The 20,709-nt window shown below is 36.5% G+C and overlaps 1 protein-coding gene across 4 annotated transcripts in view; it reads right to left on the bottom strand.

Moving 5' to 3' along the window:
• Positions 1 to 1,491: 1,491 nt before the first annotated feature.
• LOC106087042 (alpha-tocopherol transfer protein-like) overlaps positions 1,492 to 20,709 on the bottom strand; it is a 76,860-nt gene continuing 57,642 nt past the window's right edge. For all 4 annotated transcript variants that reach the window (XM_059364849.1, XM_059364846.1, XM_059364848.1 and 1 more), the window contains 4 exons: positions 18,187 to 18,366; positions 3,395 to 3,486; positions 3,164 to 3,317; positions 1,492 to 3,097 (listed from right to left, as the gene is read on the bottom strand). In XM_059364849.1, coding sequence (XP_059220832.1) covers positions 2,610 to 3,097; positions 3,164 to 3,317; positions 3,395 to 3,486; positions 18,187 to 18,355 — 903 coding nt within the window. In that variant the 5' untranslated portion in view covers positions 18,356 to 18,366 and the 3' untranslated portion in view covers positions 1,492 to 2,609. The remainder of the gene's footprint in view (positions 3,098 to 3,163; positions 3,318 to 3,394; positions 3,487 to 18,186; positions 18,367 to 20,709) is intronic.

Below are 20,709 nucleotides of genomic sequence, written 5' to 3'. Positions count from 1 at the left end.
TAGACATGTCCGTCTGTCTGTTGAAATCACGCTACAGTCTTTAAAATGGAGATATTAAGCTGAAACTTTGCACAGATTATTTTTTTTGTCCATAAGCAGGTTAAGTTCAAAGATGGGCTATATCGGACTATATCTTGATATAGCCCCCATATAGACCGATCGGCCGATTTAGGGTCATAGGCCAATAAAAGCCACGTTTATTATCCGATTTTGCTGAAATTTGGGACAGTGAGTTGTGTTAGGCTCTTCGGCAGTCTTCTCCAATTTGGCCCAGATCGGTCGAGATTTGGATATAGCTGCCATATAGACCGATCCGATTATCCGATCCGATTATCCGATTTTGCCAAAATTTGAAGCAGTGCGTTGTGTTAGACCCTTCGATATCTTTTATCAATTTGGCCTGGATCGGTTCAGATTTGGGTACAGCTCTCTCGATTTAAGGTTTTGGGCCAATCAAAATTGGCATTTATTGTCCGATGTCGTCGAAATTTGGGACAGTGAGTTCAGTTAAGCCCCTTGATATACTTCTACAATATGGCACAGATCGTTCCAAATTTGGATATAGCTGCCATATAGACCGATCCTCCGATTAGGGTCTTAGGCCCATAAAAGCCACATTTATTATCCGATTTTGCCAAAATTTGAAGCAGTGCGTTGTGTTAGACCCTTCGATATCTTTCATCAATTTGGCCTGGATCGGTTCAGATTTGGATATAGCTGCCATATAGACCGATCTCTCGATTTAAGGTTTTGGGCCAATCAAAATTGGCATTTATTGTCCGATGTCGTCGAAATTTGGGACAGTGAGTTCAGTTAAGCCCCTTGATATACTTCTACAATATGGCACAGATCGTTCCAAATTTGGATATAGCTGCCATATAGACCGATCCTCCGATTAGGGTCTTAGGCCCATAAAAGCCACATTTATTATCCGATTTTGCCAAAATTTGAAGCAGTGCGTTGTGTTAGACCCTTCGATATCTTTCATCAATTTGGCCTGGATCGGTTCAGATTTGGATATAGCTGCCATATAGACCGATCTCTCGATTTAAGGTTTTAAGCCAATCAAAATTGGCATTTATTGTCCGATGTCGTCGAAATTTGGGACAGTGAGTTCAGTTAAGCCCCTTGATATACTTCTGCAATATGACACAGATCGGTGCAGATTTGGATATAGCTGCCATGTAGACCGATATCTCGATTTAAAGTCTTGGGCCCTATAAAAGGCGCATATAGGCTTTTTGACATCTGTGCTACTAAAAAGACCAATATTCTGTTATACACAAATGAACAATGACTTGTACTTATTAGTATTTGGTCCAAATCGGAATATATTTCGATATAACTGCTATGGGGCATAAGGTATGCAATTTTCACAGAATTTTGATGAAAGGTAGTTTACATATATACCCGAGGTGGTGGGTATCCAAAGTTCGGCCCGGCCGAACTTAACGCTTTTTTACTTGTTTTTACTAAGGTCTGACCGAAACATTTCTTCTCTCCCAAAAATTGTTCAATATAATTGTTTTTATTAAACTTTTTGTTTTTACATATGTTTATAATTAACTTGTTTGTTTACAAATTTGGTAAAAGCATTATGAATTTTTAGGCAATTAGTTTACTTTTTAACATTTCGGGCATCAACAATAACAATAATTACTTATTGGACTACAGAAACCATTTTTTTTCTTATTTATAAAAGAAAAGTTTTAAAAATATAATCTTAGAAAATATATCAAATACACCCAAAAAAAACTTAAATGCTAATTACAGCCCCCAGAGATTTGTTCTTAATATAAACGGAATTAATTACAAAAACAGAAAATAAATATTAATTAAGTATGTGGGTTTAGAAATAAATTAATACACAATACAATGAGTGAGGAAACAAATAAAATAAAAAAAAAATGGAGATAGTGAGGTATGGTGAGGGTTTTAGGTGTACTGATTTTTGTGTAAAAACGGAAATCAGCAAATGAAATTTAGGAATGGCATAACATTTAGGATTTAATTATGGATAGGCATCATATTTCGATATTCAAAATTATTTTATGGTCCGTCAAACCAGTTGTTTTAAACCTTTAATGAATTCAGGGCTTTCAAAAAGTTTGAGGAATTGCATAGGACTTTTTTTGATTTAATAGATTAGTGGATTTTTCATTTGTTTATAATCGAAAATCTTTTACGGGCATCATGTTTTATATTAAAGAAAATTAAATCAAAAAAATCCAAAGTAATTTAAATTCGTTGAAACCAGTGGCTTTCAAACCAAAATCAATCATCAGTTTGGTGAAAACTAAACCAAAATTTGATTACAAATTTTGATTGAAACTTATTCAAAGTAAGTTCAAGTAATGTTCAAACCGTTTCAAAGTTTAAATTTGAACCTGGGCATTTCAAACAATCCAAAATGCAATGGCCTATCTTTTCATGCTCATAAAACATTCCATTTCCCCCCAATTATTACTGAAGTTGGTAAAAATAATGTCATGTTTTAGTGTTATGATAATAAAAATTTAAAGAATAAAATCTAAACGTAATTTTACGTGCATAAAAAAAAAAATATTGGCAAAATAGTTTAAATAATTTCAATACATTTGTCTCCCCTTCTATTTCTTCTTATAGCCATATGTGTTAATGGCTTCGTACTCTTTTTCAGCCTGAATCAATAATTTATACCATTGATCACCATTAAAGCGAGGCTCCTTGCGGCTACCTCCATAGGCGGCGGGCAAACATTCGGGGCTCATATGTTTATACAACGAGGGTCGATCTGTGCCATGGAAATAGATGCGAGATCTCAATTTTTCCCTCAAAAAGGGTTTAAACAGTGAAAAGACCACATTAAAGATTTTAGGCTGATTGACCACATGTATGGCCTTAATACGCAATGGTACTGAATCTTGCAGCCAATCGACTATACGTTTGGCAAAGGCTGGTGTAAATTGCCACGTCTGCTGTAGACTCAAACCATCCATATCGAATATGACCACTACACCATTGATTTGGGTTTCTGGTTCCCACATGGCAGCTTCCAGATATAAGACAGCAGCTTTGAAAACCTCATCCAGGGAAACTTGTTTATGTTTCCAATTTTCTGGGAAATTAAAAAAAAAATCAATTTAAGAACAATATAGTTTTAACAAAAGCCTGCCATACTTACTTCCCAATTCCAGCACTGCCACACGTCTTCCCAATTGATCACGATTGGGAAATACAATAATGACATTGCCATCAAACACGTTTTTCTCATTGCTAGGCTTGAGATCCTTATAGACATCGGCATGTTTAACTTTGAAGGAATAGTAGTTTTTGATCTAGAATAAACAAAAAATAATACAGAAGTTTAGTAACAGACATTTACTTTGGTTTGTTTATATGGAACATATCTTACCAATTTAAAAGCACTTTCAGGATAGAATTTACAGGTTCTAAGAAAACGCAAGAGGAATAGATCATCCCTGGGGCATGTCAAATCTGGTTCACCTAAAAATACAAACAAATTAGAAACTTTGTTAAACAAAAACTGCAAAATGCACCGAAACAAAGATTTATGGGCAAAAGTATTTTCGAAAACTGCTGTGAACCAGAATGAGTCCACCATAGTAGAAGTTCGTATAAAAAATTATTAAGCAGCAAAGGACGGTGAGCTGAGCTTCAGTTCGAATTAAGTCAGTGCTTTTCAAACTGAAATCACTACAGAAAGGATTATCAAAATTATGGAATAGTTTGAATATTTCTTTTAAAAATCAATATTAAATTAATTTAAATTCGCTCACACCAGTGGTTTTCAAACCAAAACCAGTGATAAGTTCAATTTAAACTAGTTCAACATATGACGAAACTTAACTAAAGAATGATTAAAATCAATAGACATTGGTTCGAACTTTGTGTGATTCTCAAACCAAAATCAAAATTATTGTTAAAATATGTTTTCAAAATCAATGTTAAATTCATATAAAATCGCTCAAACCAATATCAACCATAACTACAATAAAAAATAGTTCAAAGTTTGAACAAACTTTGCTTAAGAATGATTCAAGCAATAACAAGGTTAAGTAAGAACTAATTCAGAGGTTTCCTAAGCAAAATCAAAATTATTGTAAAATAGCGTGAACATTTGTTTTCAAAATTAATATTAAATTAGTTTAAATTCGGTCAAACCAGTGGTTTTCAAACCAAAATCAATCTAATTACAATTAAAAATAGTTAAAAATTTTATCAAACTTTGCTTAAGAATGATTCATGCTTTTCAAACCAAAATCAAAACAATTGAAAAATAGTGTGAGCATTTGTTTTCAAAATCATTATTAAACATATTTAAATGTGATGAAACCAGTGGTTTTCAAACCAAAATCAATCATAACTTCGATTTAAAATAGTTAAAAGTTGGATCAAATCTAACTAAAGAATGATTGAAACTATTAGAGTTTAGTACAAAACATTTCAGTGATTTTCAAACCAAAAACAAAGTTATTGAAAAATAGTGTGGAAGTTGAAAATGAATGGAATGAATGTGGAAATGAAAAAAACTATAGGTTTTTAAAACGGTCATGTATTCAACAACATTGGTAAAAATTTGTACCACAGTAATTTAAATTGATTTAATTGGCATTCACGACAGGGGTTTTCAATCCGAAATCAATCATCAGTTCGTTTAAAACTAATTTAGAGTTAGATTCAACCCTTTTGATACAAACTTAAACAAACTAATATCAATTTTGTTCAAGCGACTTCATAACTTAAGTCAAAAACATTTTCAACCAGTTAGGAAAGGTATGAGTCGGGCGGTGCGGACTGTATAACTCCCTACACCTACCATATACGTTCAAAGTGGGTGCTATGTCCAATTCTGAACCAATTTTGATGGACCTCGGCGGATGTTTTCAGATGGGTTATTAAACAATACGTATCATATTTCGAGCAAATATGTTTCAGTTTTAATAACTAAGGTTGACAAATAGTACATTATTGCAAATTATCCAAAATCTGACGAACATATGTATGGGTGCTATATATATTGGGTTGCCCAAAAAGTAATTGCGGATTTTTTAAAAGAAAGTAAATGCATTTTTAATAAAACTTTGAATGAACTTTAATAAAATATACTTTTTTTTACACATTTTTTCTAAAGCAAGCTAAAAGTAACAGCTGATATCTGACAGAAGAAAGAATGCAATTACAGAGTCACAAGCTGTAAAAAAATTTGTCAACGCTGACTATATGAAAAATCCGCAGTTACTTTTTGGGCAACCCAATAAATCTGAACCGATTTCGATCATACTTCTAAGATATTGTCGAGGAAAGCGTTGTGCAAAATTTTGGCAAGATTGGTCAATAAATGCGCTTGCAATGGCTTAGGAGTGAAAATCGGACGATATATATATATATATATATATATATATATATATATATATATATATATATATATATATATATATATATATATATATATATATATATATATATATATATATATATATATATATATGAGAGCTACATCTAAATCTGAACCGATTTCTATGAAATTCACCAGTAATGTCGAGGGTCACGAGAAAATCCTTCCTTCCATTTGTTAACCGATAGAATTGGTTAACAATCGACCACATTAATGCAATATTAGTCCAAAACGGACGAACATATATATAGGAGCTATATCCAAATCTGAACCGATTTTTTCCAATCTCCATAGACTTCGTCTCTACGAAGAAAGACATGCCTGTATCAAATTTTAAGCCGATCAGATGAAAATTGCGACCAGTAGTTTGACAGACAAACAGACAGATATACGGACATCTGAGTCGATCGGTATACTTATCAATAGGTCTAGCTCTCTTCCTTCTGGTTGTTACAAACAAATGCACCAAGTTATAATACCCTTTACCACAATGTGGAGTACAAAAAAAGTTCCATCATTTAATGATTTACTTAGTTGATGGTCCAATATCCATGCCCAAATCATAAAATGTTCCATAGAGTGCTGTCGATGCTTTTAAGTTCCATTTAAATTTATTCAATGTTAGATCAAACTTCACAAAAGGATGATTCCAACTAATAGGAAGTCTAGTTCAAACCATTTCATTGCTTTTCAAACCGAAATGAAAGTTGTTGAAAAACAATTAAAAACGTACTATGTTCGTTCGGACCGAATCTTGTTTACTCTCCATCGCATTTGGGTCGCATTTGTCAAGTTCTTTGCCCTTTTTCTCCACTTGGGTAAACAAAGATAATGGATAAGAAGTAAAAGCGTGATAAGTTCGGCCGCGGCGAATCTTTTATACCCTCCGCCATGAATCGTATTTGTCAAGTTCTTTAAATGACTCCAGTCATAGAAAAACACCACCTCCAAAATTTCAGGCAAATCGAGTAATAATTGCGCCCTCCAGAGGCTCAAAAAGTCAAACTGGGAGATCGGTTTATATGACAGCTATATCAGGTTATATACCGATTTAGACCATACTTAGAACAATTTTGGGAAGTCATACCAAAACGACATATGCAAAATTTGAACCATATTGGATAAGAATTTTGTCCTCTAGAAGCTTAAGAAATCGAATCGGAAGATTGGTTTATATGGCGGCTATATCAGGATATAAAGTGATTTAGACCATTTACAACACAGTTGTTGGAAATCAAAATAAAACACTTCATGCAAAATTTCGGCCAAATCGGATAAGAATTGCGCCCTATAGAGGCTCAAGAAGTCTATACGGGAGATCGGTTTATATGGCGGCTGTATCAGGTTATGGAGTGATATAGACTATACTTGGCACAGTTGTCGGATGTGATACCAAAACACCACGTGCAAAATTTTACCCAAATCGGATGAGAATTGCGTCTTCTAGAAGCTCTAGAAGTCAGGACCTACGGTCGGTTTATATGGCAGCTTTATCAGGTTATGAACCGATTTAGATCATACCTGGCACAATTGTCGTATGTGATACCAAAACACCACGTGCAAAATTTTAGCCAAATCGCTCTAGAAGCTCTAGAAGTCAAGACCCAAGATCGGTTTATATGGCAGCTACATCAAAACAGGGACCAATTTGACTCATTTACAATCCCAACTGCCCTACTCTAATAAGAAGTATTTGTGCAAATTTTTAAGCACGTAGCTTTACTCCTTCGAAAGTTAGCGTGCTTTTGACAGACGGACGGACGGACGGACAAGGCTAGATCGACTTAAAATGTCATGACGATCAAGAATATATATACATTATGGGGGTTTAGACGCATATTTCGAGGTGTTGCAAACGGAATGACGAAATTAGTATAGAAATTCCCATACTGTTGCAGCTATGTGTATCAGGTAGATGTCATCATAGTAGAAGTCATTGTGCCTAATTTAAGGCACATCGGATAAGAATTAGGTCCTCTAGAGGCTCAGAAAGTTAAATCGGGTGATGGGATTATATGCGAGCTTTATCAGGTTATTAACTGACTTAGACCACAGTAGTTGGAAGCCATAACAAATCACCTCATTGGAAGTTTCAGCCAAATCGCGTAAAAATTGTGCCGTCTAGAGGCTCAAGAAGTCACAAACCCATATCGGTTTATATGGCAGCTATATCAAAACATTGACGGCAATGGCCCAGTTACAATCTCAACCGACCAACACTAAAATGAAGTATTTGTGCGAAATTTCAAGAGCCTAGCTTTATTCCCTCGAAAGTTAGCATGCTTCCGCAGATGGACAGACGGGCGGACAAGGCTAAATCGACTTAGAATGTGAAGATGATCAGGAATATGTAAACTTTGTTGGGTTTCAGACCAATATTTCGGTATGCTACTAATGGAATGACGAAATTAGTATACCCCCATCCTATAGTGGAGGGTAAAATTTTTTTCGATTTTGTTTCAAATTATTATAATTATGGATGCTTCGTAGACGTCATATAATAAACATCACTTGTATAAATTTGTGCAAAATACTAATTGATATAAACTGAGTTCAAATGTTTAAGTTTTTACCAAAAAAAAAAAAAAATTTTTTTCGGACCGGGCGATATTTCGCTCTTTTTTTTACTTGTTTAATCAGTTACTGAGTAAATCGCCCTAAGGGAATTTCTGTTAGCCATACAGTTCCGGCTTTGTCAAATTTTGCATTTTGAGTTTTAATTTGTTTACTTTTCGATTTCGCGCTTGGAATACACGAGTCACCAACAAGTTTTGGGTTTAACGTTTCGCTAATAATTCAAATTTTGTTTTTCATGATCAAGTTCATGGTGGTGGCTGGTGTGAGGCTGGTTAATCATAAACGTGTCATTTTTACTTAAATCTATTTTTAACGGTAGCTATCATTAAAACAATGTGCATGTGCACGCACAAGTGTGTTTGAAACAGAAGAAGAGGCAACACAAGATGAAGTGCCAATCAAAATGTCCCTCAATAAATCATCTCAGTTAATGTAGCTCTAAGTTAAGGTGTAGTTCGTTGTTTCCGCACTTATCGGAATTTGATTAAAAAGACCTTCGCGACCAGGGTCAGTTTCTTAGAGCTTGTACTTAGTTTGAGACCTACACCACAAGTAGTTCGAGGTTTGCTTAGCTTAGCATGGGTTCTATAAATTTATGCATTTTTTGTCTCAAATTCACAACCAGTTGGTAAATTCTTTTGTGAGTCAGTATACAGTGTCATTAATTTTTATGACACGTGATGCATTCGCATTTTATACGAGTTTCGAATTGGGACCTTTCATTGAATTTTTATTCGTGTTTTTTTATTATTGTTAAATGACAACTGTTATTATTGCTGTTGTTCTCATGGAATAACCGCATATAAAATGAAGTGGAAAGTTTGCAGTTTATGTGATTTTATAAAAACAAATCAATGTGATAGATAAACTTGTTTTATTTTGTGTTTTGCCAAGTATGCATTAATTCTGCCGTTGGGCGGTTTATTCCACCTCAGAAAATTTGCTTGTATAGACCTCTTTCAAATTTGCTGCAGTAGCAGAAATTCTTAAGAAAATACCAAAGGTGTTTTTTTTGTCATACGAAGTTTTGAAATTATGCACTGGATATCTAATTAAACAATTAAAAAGGTGTTAAGTTCGGCCGGGCCGAACTTTGGATACCCACCACCTCGGGTATATATGTAAACCACCTTTCGACAAAATCCGGTGAAAAATACATATGTACCTTATGCCTCATAGCAGCTATATCGAAATATGTTGCGATTTGACCAAATACCAATAAGAACAATTCATAGTTCAATTGTGTATAACAAAATATTGGTCTTTTTAGTAGCTATATCGAAAAATAAACCGATCTGAACCATATACGACACGGATGTCGAATAGCCTAACATAAGTCACTTTGTCAAATTTCACTGAAATCGGATTTTAAATGCGCCTTTTATGGGGCCAAGACTTTAAATCGAGATATCGGTATATATGCCACCTATATCCAAATCTGGACCGATTTGGGCCAAGTTGTCCCAAATTTCGGCGATATTGGACTATACATACGCTTTTTATGGGCCCAAAACCTTAAATCAAGAGATCGGTCATATGGCAGCTATATCCAAATCTGGACCGATCTGTGCCATATTGCAGAAGTATATCGAGAGCTTAACTAAACCCACTGTCTCAAATGTCGGCGACATCGAACTATAAATGCGTCTTTTATGGGCCCAAAACCTTAAATCGAGAGATTGGTCTATATGGCAGCTATATCCAAATCTGGACCGATTTGAGCCAAATTGAAAAAGAATGTCGAAGGGTCTAACGCAACTAACTGTCCCAAATTTCGGCGACATCGGACAATAAATGCGCATTTTATGTGCCCAAAACCTTAAATCGAGAGATTGGTCTATATGGCAGCTATATCCAAATCTGGACCGATTTGAGCCAAATTGAAGAGGAATGTTGAAGGGCCTAACACAACTTACTATCCCAAATTTCGGCGATATCAGACAGTGAATGCGCCTTTCATGGGCTCAAGACCTTGAATAGAGAGATCGGTCAATATGGCAGCTATATCAATATCTGAACCGATTTGGGCCAAATTGAAGAAGGATATTGAAGGGCCTAACACAACCTACTATCCCAAATTTCGACGACATGAGACAGTGAATGCGCCTTTCATGGGCCCAAGACCTTGAATAGAGAGAGATCGATCAATATGGCAGCTATATCCATATCTGAACCGATATCGGCCAAACTAAAGAAGGATGACGAAGAGCCTGACCCAACTCATCGCCTCAAATTTCGGCGAAATTTAATAATAAATGCGAAATTTATGGGCCCAAATTCTTAAATCGAGAGATCGGACTATATGGCACCTATATATCCAAATCTGAACCGATCTGGGCCAAATTGAAGAAGAATGACGAAGAGCCTAACACAACTCACTGTTCCAAATTTTAGCAAAATCGGATAATAAATGTGGAGTTTATGGGCCTAAGACCCTAAATCGAGAGATCGGTCTATATGGCAGCTATATCCAAATCTGGACCGATCTGGGCCAAATTGAAGAGGAATATTGAAGGGCCTAACACAACTTACTATCCCAAATTTCGGCGATATCAGACAGTGAATGCGCCTTTCATGGGCTCAAGACCTTGAATAGAGAGATCGGTCTATATGGCAGCTATATCCAAATCTGGACCGATCTAAACCAAATTGAAAAAGAATGTCTAAGGGTCTAACGCAACTAACTGTCCCAAATTTCGGCGACATCGGACAATAAATGCGCATTTTATGTGCCCAAAATCTTAAATCGAGAGATCGGCCTATATGGCAGCTATATCCAAATCTGGACCGATCTGGACCAAATTGAAGAAGGATGTCGAAGGGCCTAACATAACTCACTGTCCCAAATCTCAGCAAAATCGGATAATAAATGTGGTTTTATGGGCCTAAGACCCTAAATCGAGAGATCGGTCTATATGGCAGCTATATCCAAATCTGGACCGATTTGGGCCAAATTGAAGAAAGATGTCGAAGGGCCTAACACAACTCACTGTCCCAATTATCAGCAAAATCGGATAATAAATGTGGCTTTTATGGGCCTAAGACCCTACATCGGCGGATCGGTCTATATGGGGGCTATATTACGATATAGTCCGATAAAGCCCATCGTCGAACTTAAACTGCTTATAGACAAAGAAAAGTATCTGTGCAAAGTTTCAGCTTAATATCTCTATTTTTAAAGGCTGTAGCTTGATTTCAACAAAGAGGCAGACAGACGTACGGACATGGCTAGATCGTCTTAGATTTGTACGCTGATCAAGAATATATTTACTTTATAGGGTCGGAAATGGATATTTCGATGTGTTACAAACGCTATGACAAAATGAATATACCCCCATCCTTCGGTGGTGAGTAAAAAAATGAAACTTCTCAATGAGTGTAAGGACTACCTTCGGAACATACAAAGTGCTATCAAATTGTGTTTTGTTGTGGGTCATATAGTAGTGATGAGGAATAAGGTTGGACGGCTAGGATTAGAAGATTAAAATATATGTAACATAAGTACTATAGAAGGAGTGAGAGGCTGGAGAGCCGTGACAAGATTTACCGAGAGGTCAAGTTCCAAAAATATCTGACGATTTGCCGATTTTCACCACCTCATGCTAAAGTTCCAATGCATTTAAGCAAAATTGGATGAGAATTGTGCTCTCTAGAATTTCAAGATGTAAAATCGGTAGATATGGACCGATATGGAAAATTCTTAGCAATCAATAAAAACAATTTATGTTAAATGCCTTTGAAGGACGGGCGGACGTTGAAGAATAACTGGATAATCTTAATAAGTCCGAAGGTCAATATGTTACAAACTAAAATAAAATGACCAAGCAAGCATGATGGCAGCTATAACATGAATTGAAAAACTTGTTCATCTGCAGCATGAGACTTTATATTTACAAAATCTATAATGAAAACTTAATTATCATGTATATACAAATTATTCATAATATGGCATCAAATAGAGGGCTGTCCAATTAGATGTACTCTGCCATAGATCGAAAATAAATGCCCATCTCAATGAATTTCATAGTTACCTACATATGAGTGCAAAGACCTTTTTGGCTACAAACCTACTCAACTGGCAAAGAAAACCAACAAATAAACAATGAAAAGACATAAACACAAATATCGATTATTTTAACGCTGTTTTCTTGGTGTTGTATATTTTAGTTATTCGTGGGATAAAATGACCTTGAATTAGAAAAAAAACGTTACGATTTGTTGGTATCATCCAAAAGTATTTTAAAAAACAAACAAACCACCAATGGATGGATGACTAAGAAACCCCTAACAAATTGGAGGCCGGCTAAAGATGACAAAACTCATTAATACACAAAATGTCGTGTATTAGACCGGTTGCTTTAAAATGAAACAAAATTGATTTTTAACTTTTTCACACCATGTTATTGTGCCTTGATGTCACACTAGTTGTAACTTGAGCATCAAAAAAATCTTTTATATGTTAACATGTTGTTGACATACATAGTAATGTATCAAAAGGCATTGTCTTTGCTTGGTTAGCTCAACCCAAAGCAGCCACCAACTAGTCACAAAAATGTAATTGAAGTCTCATTGTGTTCAAGAAGAATAAAAACAAAATCCACTACACAAAGTGCGAAGTTTGCCATTGTTTATGATTTGATTGTTTGCATGTAAGGATTTTCCTCTTATTATATCTCAACCTACCAACACCCCCTCCTCCTCCAGAGCCCATGCAAACTTTAAACAATATTTTCTAATTATCATTGACCTTTTTAGGTGACTCTTGACTTGGCTTCAAAACCAATTTGTATAAAAACGGGTTTTTAATCATTTTAAAGACGTCAATAGTTGTGGAGATTTTTTCTAAGCGTGTATGAATAATAATAGCAAAGTAGTTATTATCTTGAATTAAACTTTTTTATATAAACGCTAATGCCTATTTAAAAGTAATTAAAAAATGTGCTTAGATCTGTAGGTTTCAAGACTGAAGTGTTTTGATATGAGAAGTTCAACAACTACAAAAATCAATGGTTTCTTCTTGAGTTGTTATGTTGTAACACTGAATTGGTTTGATCAAACCTATCCGAAGTTTGATGATATGAGTGACGGACCAGGATGATAAATGAGGTTGGCAAAAAGGTATTAAAAACAAGTTAAACAAGTAAAAGCGTGCTAAGTTCGGCCGGGCCGAATCTTATATACCCTCCACCATGGAGCGCATTTGTCAGTTCTTTTCCCGGCATCTCTTCTTAGGCAAAAAATGATATAAGAAAAGAAAAAAAGAAAAATCTGCTATTAGAGCGATATCAAGATATGATCCGGTTTGGACTACAATTAAATTATATGTTGTAAAAAATTCTTATTCGAATTGGCTGTGTAAAATGTCAGCCAATTCGAATAAGAATTGCGCCCTTTGGGGGCTCAAAAAGTAAAATAGAGAGATCGATTTATATGGGAGTTGTACCGGGCTATAGACCGATTCAGACCATAATAAACACGTATATTGATGGTCATGAGAGGATCCGTCGTACAAAATTTCAGGCAAATCGGATAAGAATTGCGCACTCTAGAGGCTGAAGAAGTCAAGACCCAAGATCGGTTTATATGGCAGCTATACCAGGTAATGGCCCGAATTGAACCATACTTAGCACAGTTGTTAGAAGTGATACTAAAACACTATGTGCAAAATTTCAGTCTAGTCGGATGAGAATTGCGCCCTCTAGAGGCTCAAGAAGTCAAGACCCAATATCGGTTTATATGGCAGCTATATCAGGTTATGGACCCATTTGAACTATGTTTGGCACAGTTGTTGGATATAATAACGAAACACGTCGTGCAAAATTTCATTCCAATCGGATAAGAATTGCGCACTCTAGAGGCTCAGGAAGTCAAGACCCAAGATGGGTTTATATGGCAGCTATATCAGGCTATGGACCGATTTGAACCATACTTGGCACAGTTGTTGGATATCATAACAAAACACGTCGTGCAAAATTTCATTCCAATTGGATAGGAATTGCGCACTCTAGAGGCTCAAGAAGTCAAGATCCCAGATCGGTTTATATGGCAGCTATATCAGGTTATGGACCGATTTGAACCATACTTGGCACAATTGTTGAATATAATAACGAAACACGTCGTGCAAAATTTCATTCCAATCGGATAAGAATTGCGCACTCTAGAGGCTCAGGAAGTCAAGACCCAAGATCGGTTTATATGGCAGCTATATCAGGCTATGGACCGATTTGAACCATACTTGGCACAGTTGTTGGATATCATAACAAAACACGTCGTGTAAAATTTCATCCCAATCGGATAAGAATTGCGCACTCTAGAGGCTCAAGAAGTCAAGACCCAAGATCGGTTTATATGGCAGCTGTATGAAAACATGGACCGATATGGCCCATTTACAATACCAACCGACCTACACTAATAAGAAGTATTTGTGCAAAATTTCAAGCGGCTAGCTTTACTCCTTCGGAAGTTAGCGTGCTTTCGACAGACAGACGGACGGACGGACAGACGGACGGACATGGCTAGATCGACATAAAATTTCACGACGATCAAGAATATATATACTTTATAGGGTCTCAGACGAATATTTCGAGTAGTTACAATCAGAATGACGAAATTAGTATACCCCCCATCTTATGGTAGAGGGTATAAAAAGGTACTTTTTGTAGCCAAAAGGTATAATTTTTTACTCAATACGGTCATATAAAAAAAAACAAAAAAATAGTGTAAACGGTTTTAGGAGTTTTTCTCAAATCAAATCGATTTGGGTTGTAGCGTAAACGGAGTAGAAATGTTTCAAAGTCTTTTTTAAACCAGAAAGTAAAGGCAAAATTCAGGCCCTACACCTACAATATAGGTACAAAGTGGGAGCAGTATCTAAATCTGAGTCAATTTGGATGGACCTCGGCGGATGTGTTCAGATGGGTTATTCAACAATCCGTTTAAAATTTCGAGCAACTGTAATAAATACGGTTGACAAATGACAACATTTTTGCAACTTACCCAAAACCTGACGAACATATTTATGGCACCTACATCTAAATCTGAACCGATTTCGATCAAACTTCTTAGATATTGTGGTAGGCATCGAGGAAAGAGTTGTGCACAATTTTGGCGATATTGGTCAATAATGCGCTTGCAGTGACCCAGAAGTGAAAATTGCACGAAATACATTTATGGCAGCTATATATAAATCTCAACCGATTTCTATAAAATTCACCAGTAATGTCGAAAGTCATAAGAAAATCTTTTTTGCCGAATTTCTAGAGAATCGGTTAACAAATGAGCACTTTATTGCTTTATTACTGCAAATCGCATGAACATATATATGGGAGCTATATCTAAATCTGAACCGATTTGGAGCAAAGTTTATAGATATTGTGAAAGTCGTCGAGCAAAGCGTTGTACAAAGTTTTGGGAAGATTGGTCAATAAATGCGTCTGCAGTGGCTCTAGGAGTGAAAATCGGGCGATATATAAATGTGAGGGCTATAAGCGGATATTTATACGTCCCATGCCACTATGGACATACACCTTAGCCAGTAATCGGCTTGTTGTTTCCTCTAAATACTAATAAAAAATTACATTAAAAAAGAAAATCTAAGTTAGGAATTCGGTGCTACTTACAAAATCTTAAATTGTTTTCCATGCCAAGCCCCTAAGTGTGTTCATGTCTGGTATTGTGTCCCCACCTAGGTACTTTTGGTGCTTTTAAACCGCGAAAGCCGGGTAATGACATGGGAAATGCTCCAACGTCTCACTATAGGTACTTGTGGGGAAGACAAGCCCTCCACATGCTATCACTTGCCGCACCGATTTTGCATAAGTGAGCTCGCAGTCCTATGTGTCGCGTTATAATACCAAAAGCTATACTGACCTCCTTCATACCTCTTCATAGCCTCGTTTTATCATGGTCCGAATTTCGCCGTCCTACCGACTTGTTTCGTTGTTCCACAGAATTACACTCGCGTTTGTCGCCCACGCCCTTAACTTGGACTGCGTCGACCCGAAAGGCTTCCGGTTAACCAAGTTCATTGACGGCAGTCCTCTGACTTTCACCGCCAAATCGTCTGCCCTTTAATTCGCCCTTACTTCATTATCGCCCGGCACCCAAACAATGCTCATTGTGCCATCCTCAGAGAAGGCGTTAATCTCCTACTTACATTTCAAGATTGTCCGTGATCTTACGATATCTGATAACTGCTAAGGATGTGGAAAGAACATTCTACCCAGCTGATGGTGTCCCTTATGATGGAATAAAATGTTTACCTCCTAGTCAGAATAAGGTTTAAGTAGCTGTGATCCGGCTGAAGAACAACAAGGCAACAGGAGCCGACTGAACTGTTTAAAACCGAAGGCAAGACGCTGATAAGGCGTATGCATCAGTATGTCTGCACAATCTAGCTAGAAAAACGCATACCCGATGATTGGAACGTCAGCATACTATGTCCCGTACGCAGGAAAAGGGACAAGACGGTATGTGGCAACTACAGAGGAAAAAGTCTCCTTCTCATCTCATACAAGATACTATTGAGAGTACTCTGTGAAAGATTTAAGTCTAAAGTCAACGATACAATTGGGCCCTATCAGTGTGGAATTAGACCTAGTAAATCCACCATAGACAAGATACGCCAAATCCTGGAAAAGACCCGAGAAGGACAAATTAACACCTACAATCTTTTCGTTGACTACAAAGACGCCTTCTACGGATCTAAACGTTCAAACGTATTTCAAGCCATATCCTTCCTACAAAACTCCCAGGATGACGCTTGCTGATACACCCTTGTCAGTTAAACCAGGTTGCAGACAAGACAGCCAATCGTGTGAGGTGGTACTTGGAGTGTTTGAGAGAAAAATCCTTCGTAAAATATATGGACCTGACCTCGTAGGAACCACGAGCTGTGTGAGCTGCATGACGACGTAAGCTTAGTTAAACGCATCAAAATATTACGGTTGCGTTGGCTGGGTTATGTTGTCAGAATGGATGAAGAAGCTCCTGCTAAGAAGTATTTTGAAGGTAACCACACTCATAGAAGAAATCTTATTGGTGCGCTAAATTCATTGCTGAATTTTCAAAGCAATGTCCCACTTATATTTGCTTTTACTATATGATATTCAACGCTTTTGAAACACAAGATTGAGAATATGTGCCAAAAACAATGCTTCCATACAGTAGTGCAACTTTGTATGCGGAGCAGGAAGTGTATGCTTACGCTAGGCATCGAAAATGCGCTAGTTTCAGCACTACAATTTTTTGCTTTCGCTTTTAATTAAAAAAGCTTCAAGGAATCAGACTGGCGTTAATATTAATATATACTACCCTTACTGCTCGACTTTCAGTACGACGTTATAACAATTGCCTTCAGAAAAAAAAAACAGTTTGAAACAAACCTTAAGATGTTTGAATCAAACCTAAAGAAGTTTGAATCCAACCGAAAGAAGTTTGAATCAAAATCCCTCCGTTTTGTTCAATTAATCTAGCTTGAAATAAACCTTATACACGATGTGCCAAACCAATTGACTTGAATTCAATTGAACTTATAAAGTGAAAGTGCAATTTGCCATTGCTGACATACTATTGACATTTATAATAGGTGCAAGCAACAAACATTTCATATTTAGCATTGTGATGAAAACTGAAGTTACTTTATGTATGTTATATAACTCAAGCCCCCTTAACCCATATACGAATATACATATATATTTCCATTTAATTATTTGAACTTTGGATATCCATTACAACTGGTGAGAATGTTGGCTACGTAAGGCCTTAATTTTGTTCCCTCTCTAATTCATTTTAAATGATTATTTATTCATTCATGTGGATGATGAAAAACAAAGCTAATTGAATGCAACAGTAATCAGGGGACTTTTAGTATTTGCCAGTTAATAGATGTTTGAAATTATCAACACGTTGAGAAATCATTGTAATTGAATTGACTGACTAGCAATCATTGATTTTTCATAATGAACATTTCTTGAGTAATTGAAGATAAGATTGAAGTTCTTAACCTTACTAAATAATAGTGTAGACACTGACAATTCTACACTTCGGGAAGACAAATCTGTTTTTGAGGGGAAAAATGTTGTTGCCATTCAACCTTTTTTAATGAATGACAAAGGTGATTTTGTGTATATTTTCCATTGTTTGGTTCTAGTTCACTTATTCTCACGTGTAATGAAAATTCAGTTTAAAATTTGTTTATTCTCAAGACTTACCATCCAATAATTTGTTCAGCTCTTCTAATCCTTTTTTGCGATTTTCTGGAGTTTCTCTTAATTCTGTCAGGGCCACCTGCCTGGCATGTTCTGAAGGTTCACCCAATTCAAATTCCAATTTGTAGTTGTCCACAACTACACCGGACCATTGTCCAACATCGGTTAACATGGTTGGGATTTCTGCAAATAATGGAGAATGGAATAATGTAGAGTAAGCAAGGAGTTAAAGTAAATATTTAATAGAAGAATTTAAGAATTATAGGCCACAATATCTATAAACGCCAAAAGCCACATATGGGACATGTCTGTCCTCCAGCACATAAATTGCGTGGCAAGGAAATAATTACATGAAAAACTACGTGAAATGTGAAAGAGGAAGAGGGATAATAGACGAACCCTGAAGAAAAAAGAAGAATTGAACTAAAACGTTTTGAAGATTATTAATCATGAGGTAAACTAAAAATGATAGGAGGACAATTTTCCCCTCATATCTAAGGGATATAGTTTCTTCAAAGGGGAACCTCATGTTTCTCTTGTTTCAGACAATTTTTATTCGGATCGATGGCAGCGACCAAAGTCTTAACAGCTAAGCTTGCGAGCCGCTGGAAAACCGATTATCTATGAGAGCCATATCGCGAAAATAGGTGGCAAATTCCCTTATAGAACCCAGTAACTTGAAGTTTAAGTCAATCCGCGCCTACTGGTGCTCTAAATCCACTGGTGAAAATCCAAGGTAATGTCCCAATTGAATGCGCTTTCACTATGTATGCAATTCAGAGCTTTTGGAAGCACAAAATGGAAAATAGGAAATTATTACCACATTGCTGATTTGTTTTTATACCAACACCCGAAGGATGGGGGTATATTCATTTTGTCATTCCGTTTGCAACACATTGAAATTTCCATTTACGATCCTATAAAGTATAAATATAACAAGTAAAAGCGTGCTAAGTTCGACCGGGCCAAATCTGGGTACCCACCACCAGGAATTCCGTTAAAAATTTACGCTTATTAACTGAGTTTGTATTGGAATTATTTTGGCTTCAAGAAGTCATATCGGGATATCGGAACTTAGGGGGGGGGGGGGGGGGGGGCTTTATCTCCATATTGACCTATTCGGATTAAACTTGGTACTGATTTTGTAAGTCATACGATAGGATTCTGGTAAAAATTTCAGCAAAATCCGGCGAAAATTTAGGCTTCTAAGGGCTCAAGAAATCAAATCCGGGGATCGGTTTATATGGGGGCTACATCTATTTATAGACCGATTCGAATCATACTTGCCACGGATGTTGGAAGTCATAATTCAAGTCCTTGTTTGAAATTTCAGCCAAATCGGATGAATATTGAGGCTCATAAGGGCTCAAGAAGTCAAATCCGGGGATCGGTTTATATGGGAGCTACATCTATTTATAGACCGATTCGAATACTACTTGGAGTGGATGTTGGAAGTCATAACTGAAGTATCAGTTGAAAAATTCAGCCAAATCGGAGGAAAATTAATGCTTATAAGGGCTCAAGAATTCAAATCCGGGAATCAGTTTAAATTGAGGTTACATCCATTTATAGACCAATTCGAATAATACTTGGCATGGATATTGGAATTCATAATTCAAGTCTTTGTTTGAAATTTCAGCAAAATCGGATGAATATAGAGGCTCATAAGGGCTCAAGAAGTCAAATCCGGGGATCGGTTTATATGGGGACTACATATATTTATAGACCGATTCGAATTATACTTGGAGTGGATGTTGGAAGTCATAAACTAAGTCTTTGTTCCAAAATTGAGGCTCATAAGGGCTCAAGAAATCAAATCCGGGGATCGGTTTATGTGGGGACTATATTTGTTTATAGGCCGATTCGGATCATACTCGGCATAGATGTTGTAAGATATAACCTAAGATTTTGTTCCAAATTTTCACCACATCGGATGACAATTGAGACTTCCAGGGGCTCAAGATGTCAAACCCAGGGATCGGTTTATAGGGGGGCTATATCTGTTTATAGACCGATTTAGAGTATCCTCGGCATAGATGTTGGAAGTCATACTTCAAGCTTTTGTTCCAAAGGTTGATTTTGTAAGACTTCCAGGGGCTCAAGATGTCAAACCCGGGGATCGGTTTATAGGGGGCCTATATCTGTTTATAGACCGATTTAGATTATACTTGGCATAGATGTTGGAAGTCATACCTCAAGCTTTTGTTCCAAAGGTTGATTTTGTAAGACATAACTCAAGATTTTGTTCCAAATTTTAGCCACATCGGATGAAAATTGAGGCTTTCAGGGGCTCAAGATGTCAAATACGGCGATCGGTTATATGGGGGCTATATCTGTTTATAAACAGATTTAGATTATACTTGGAAATCAAAACTCAAGTCTTTGTTCCAAATTTTAGCCAAATCGGATGAAAATTGAGGCTTCTAAGGACTCAAGAAGTCAAATGGGGGGATCGGATTATATGGGGGCTATATCTATTTATAGACCGATTCGGATCATACTCGGCAATGATGTTAGAAGTCATAA

Source organism: Stomoxys calcitrans, chromosome 3 (assembly GCF_963082655.1).
Source record: "Stomoxys calcitrans chromosome 3, idStoCalc2.1, whole genome shotgun sequence".
NCBI classification, from domain to species: Eukaryota; Metazoa; Arthropoda; class Insecta; order Diptera; family Muscidae; genus Stomoxys; species Stomoxys calcitrans.
The sequence above is the reverse complement of the archived record's forward strand: the minus strand, read 5'-3'. Positions and strand labels throughout refer to the sequence as shown.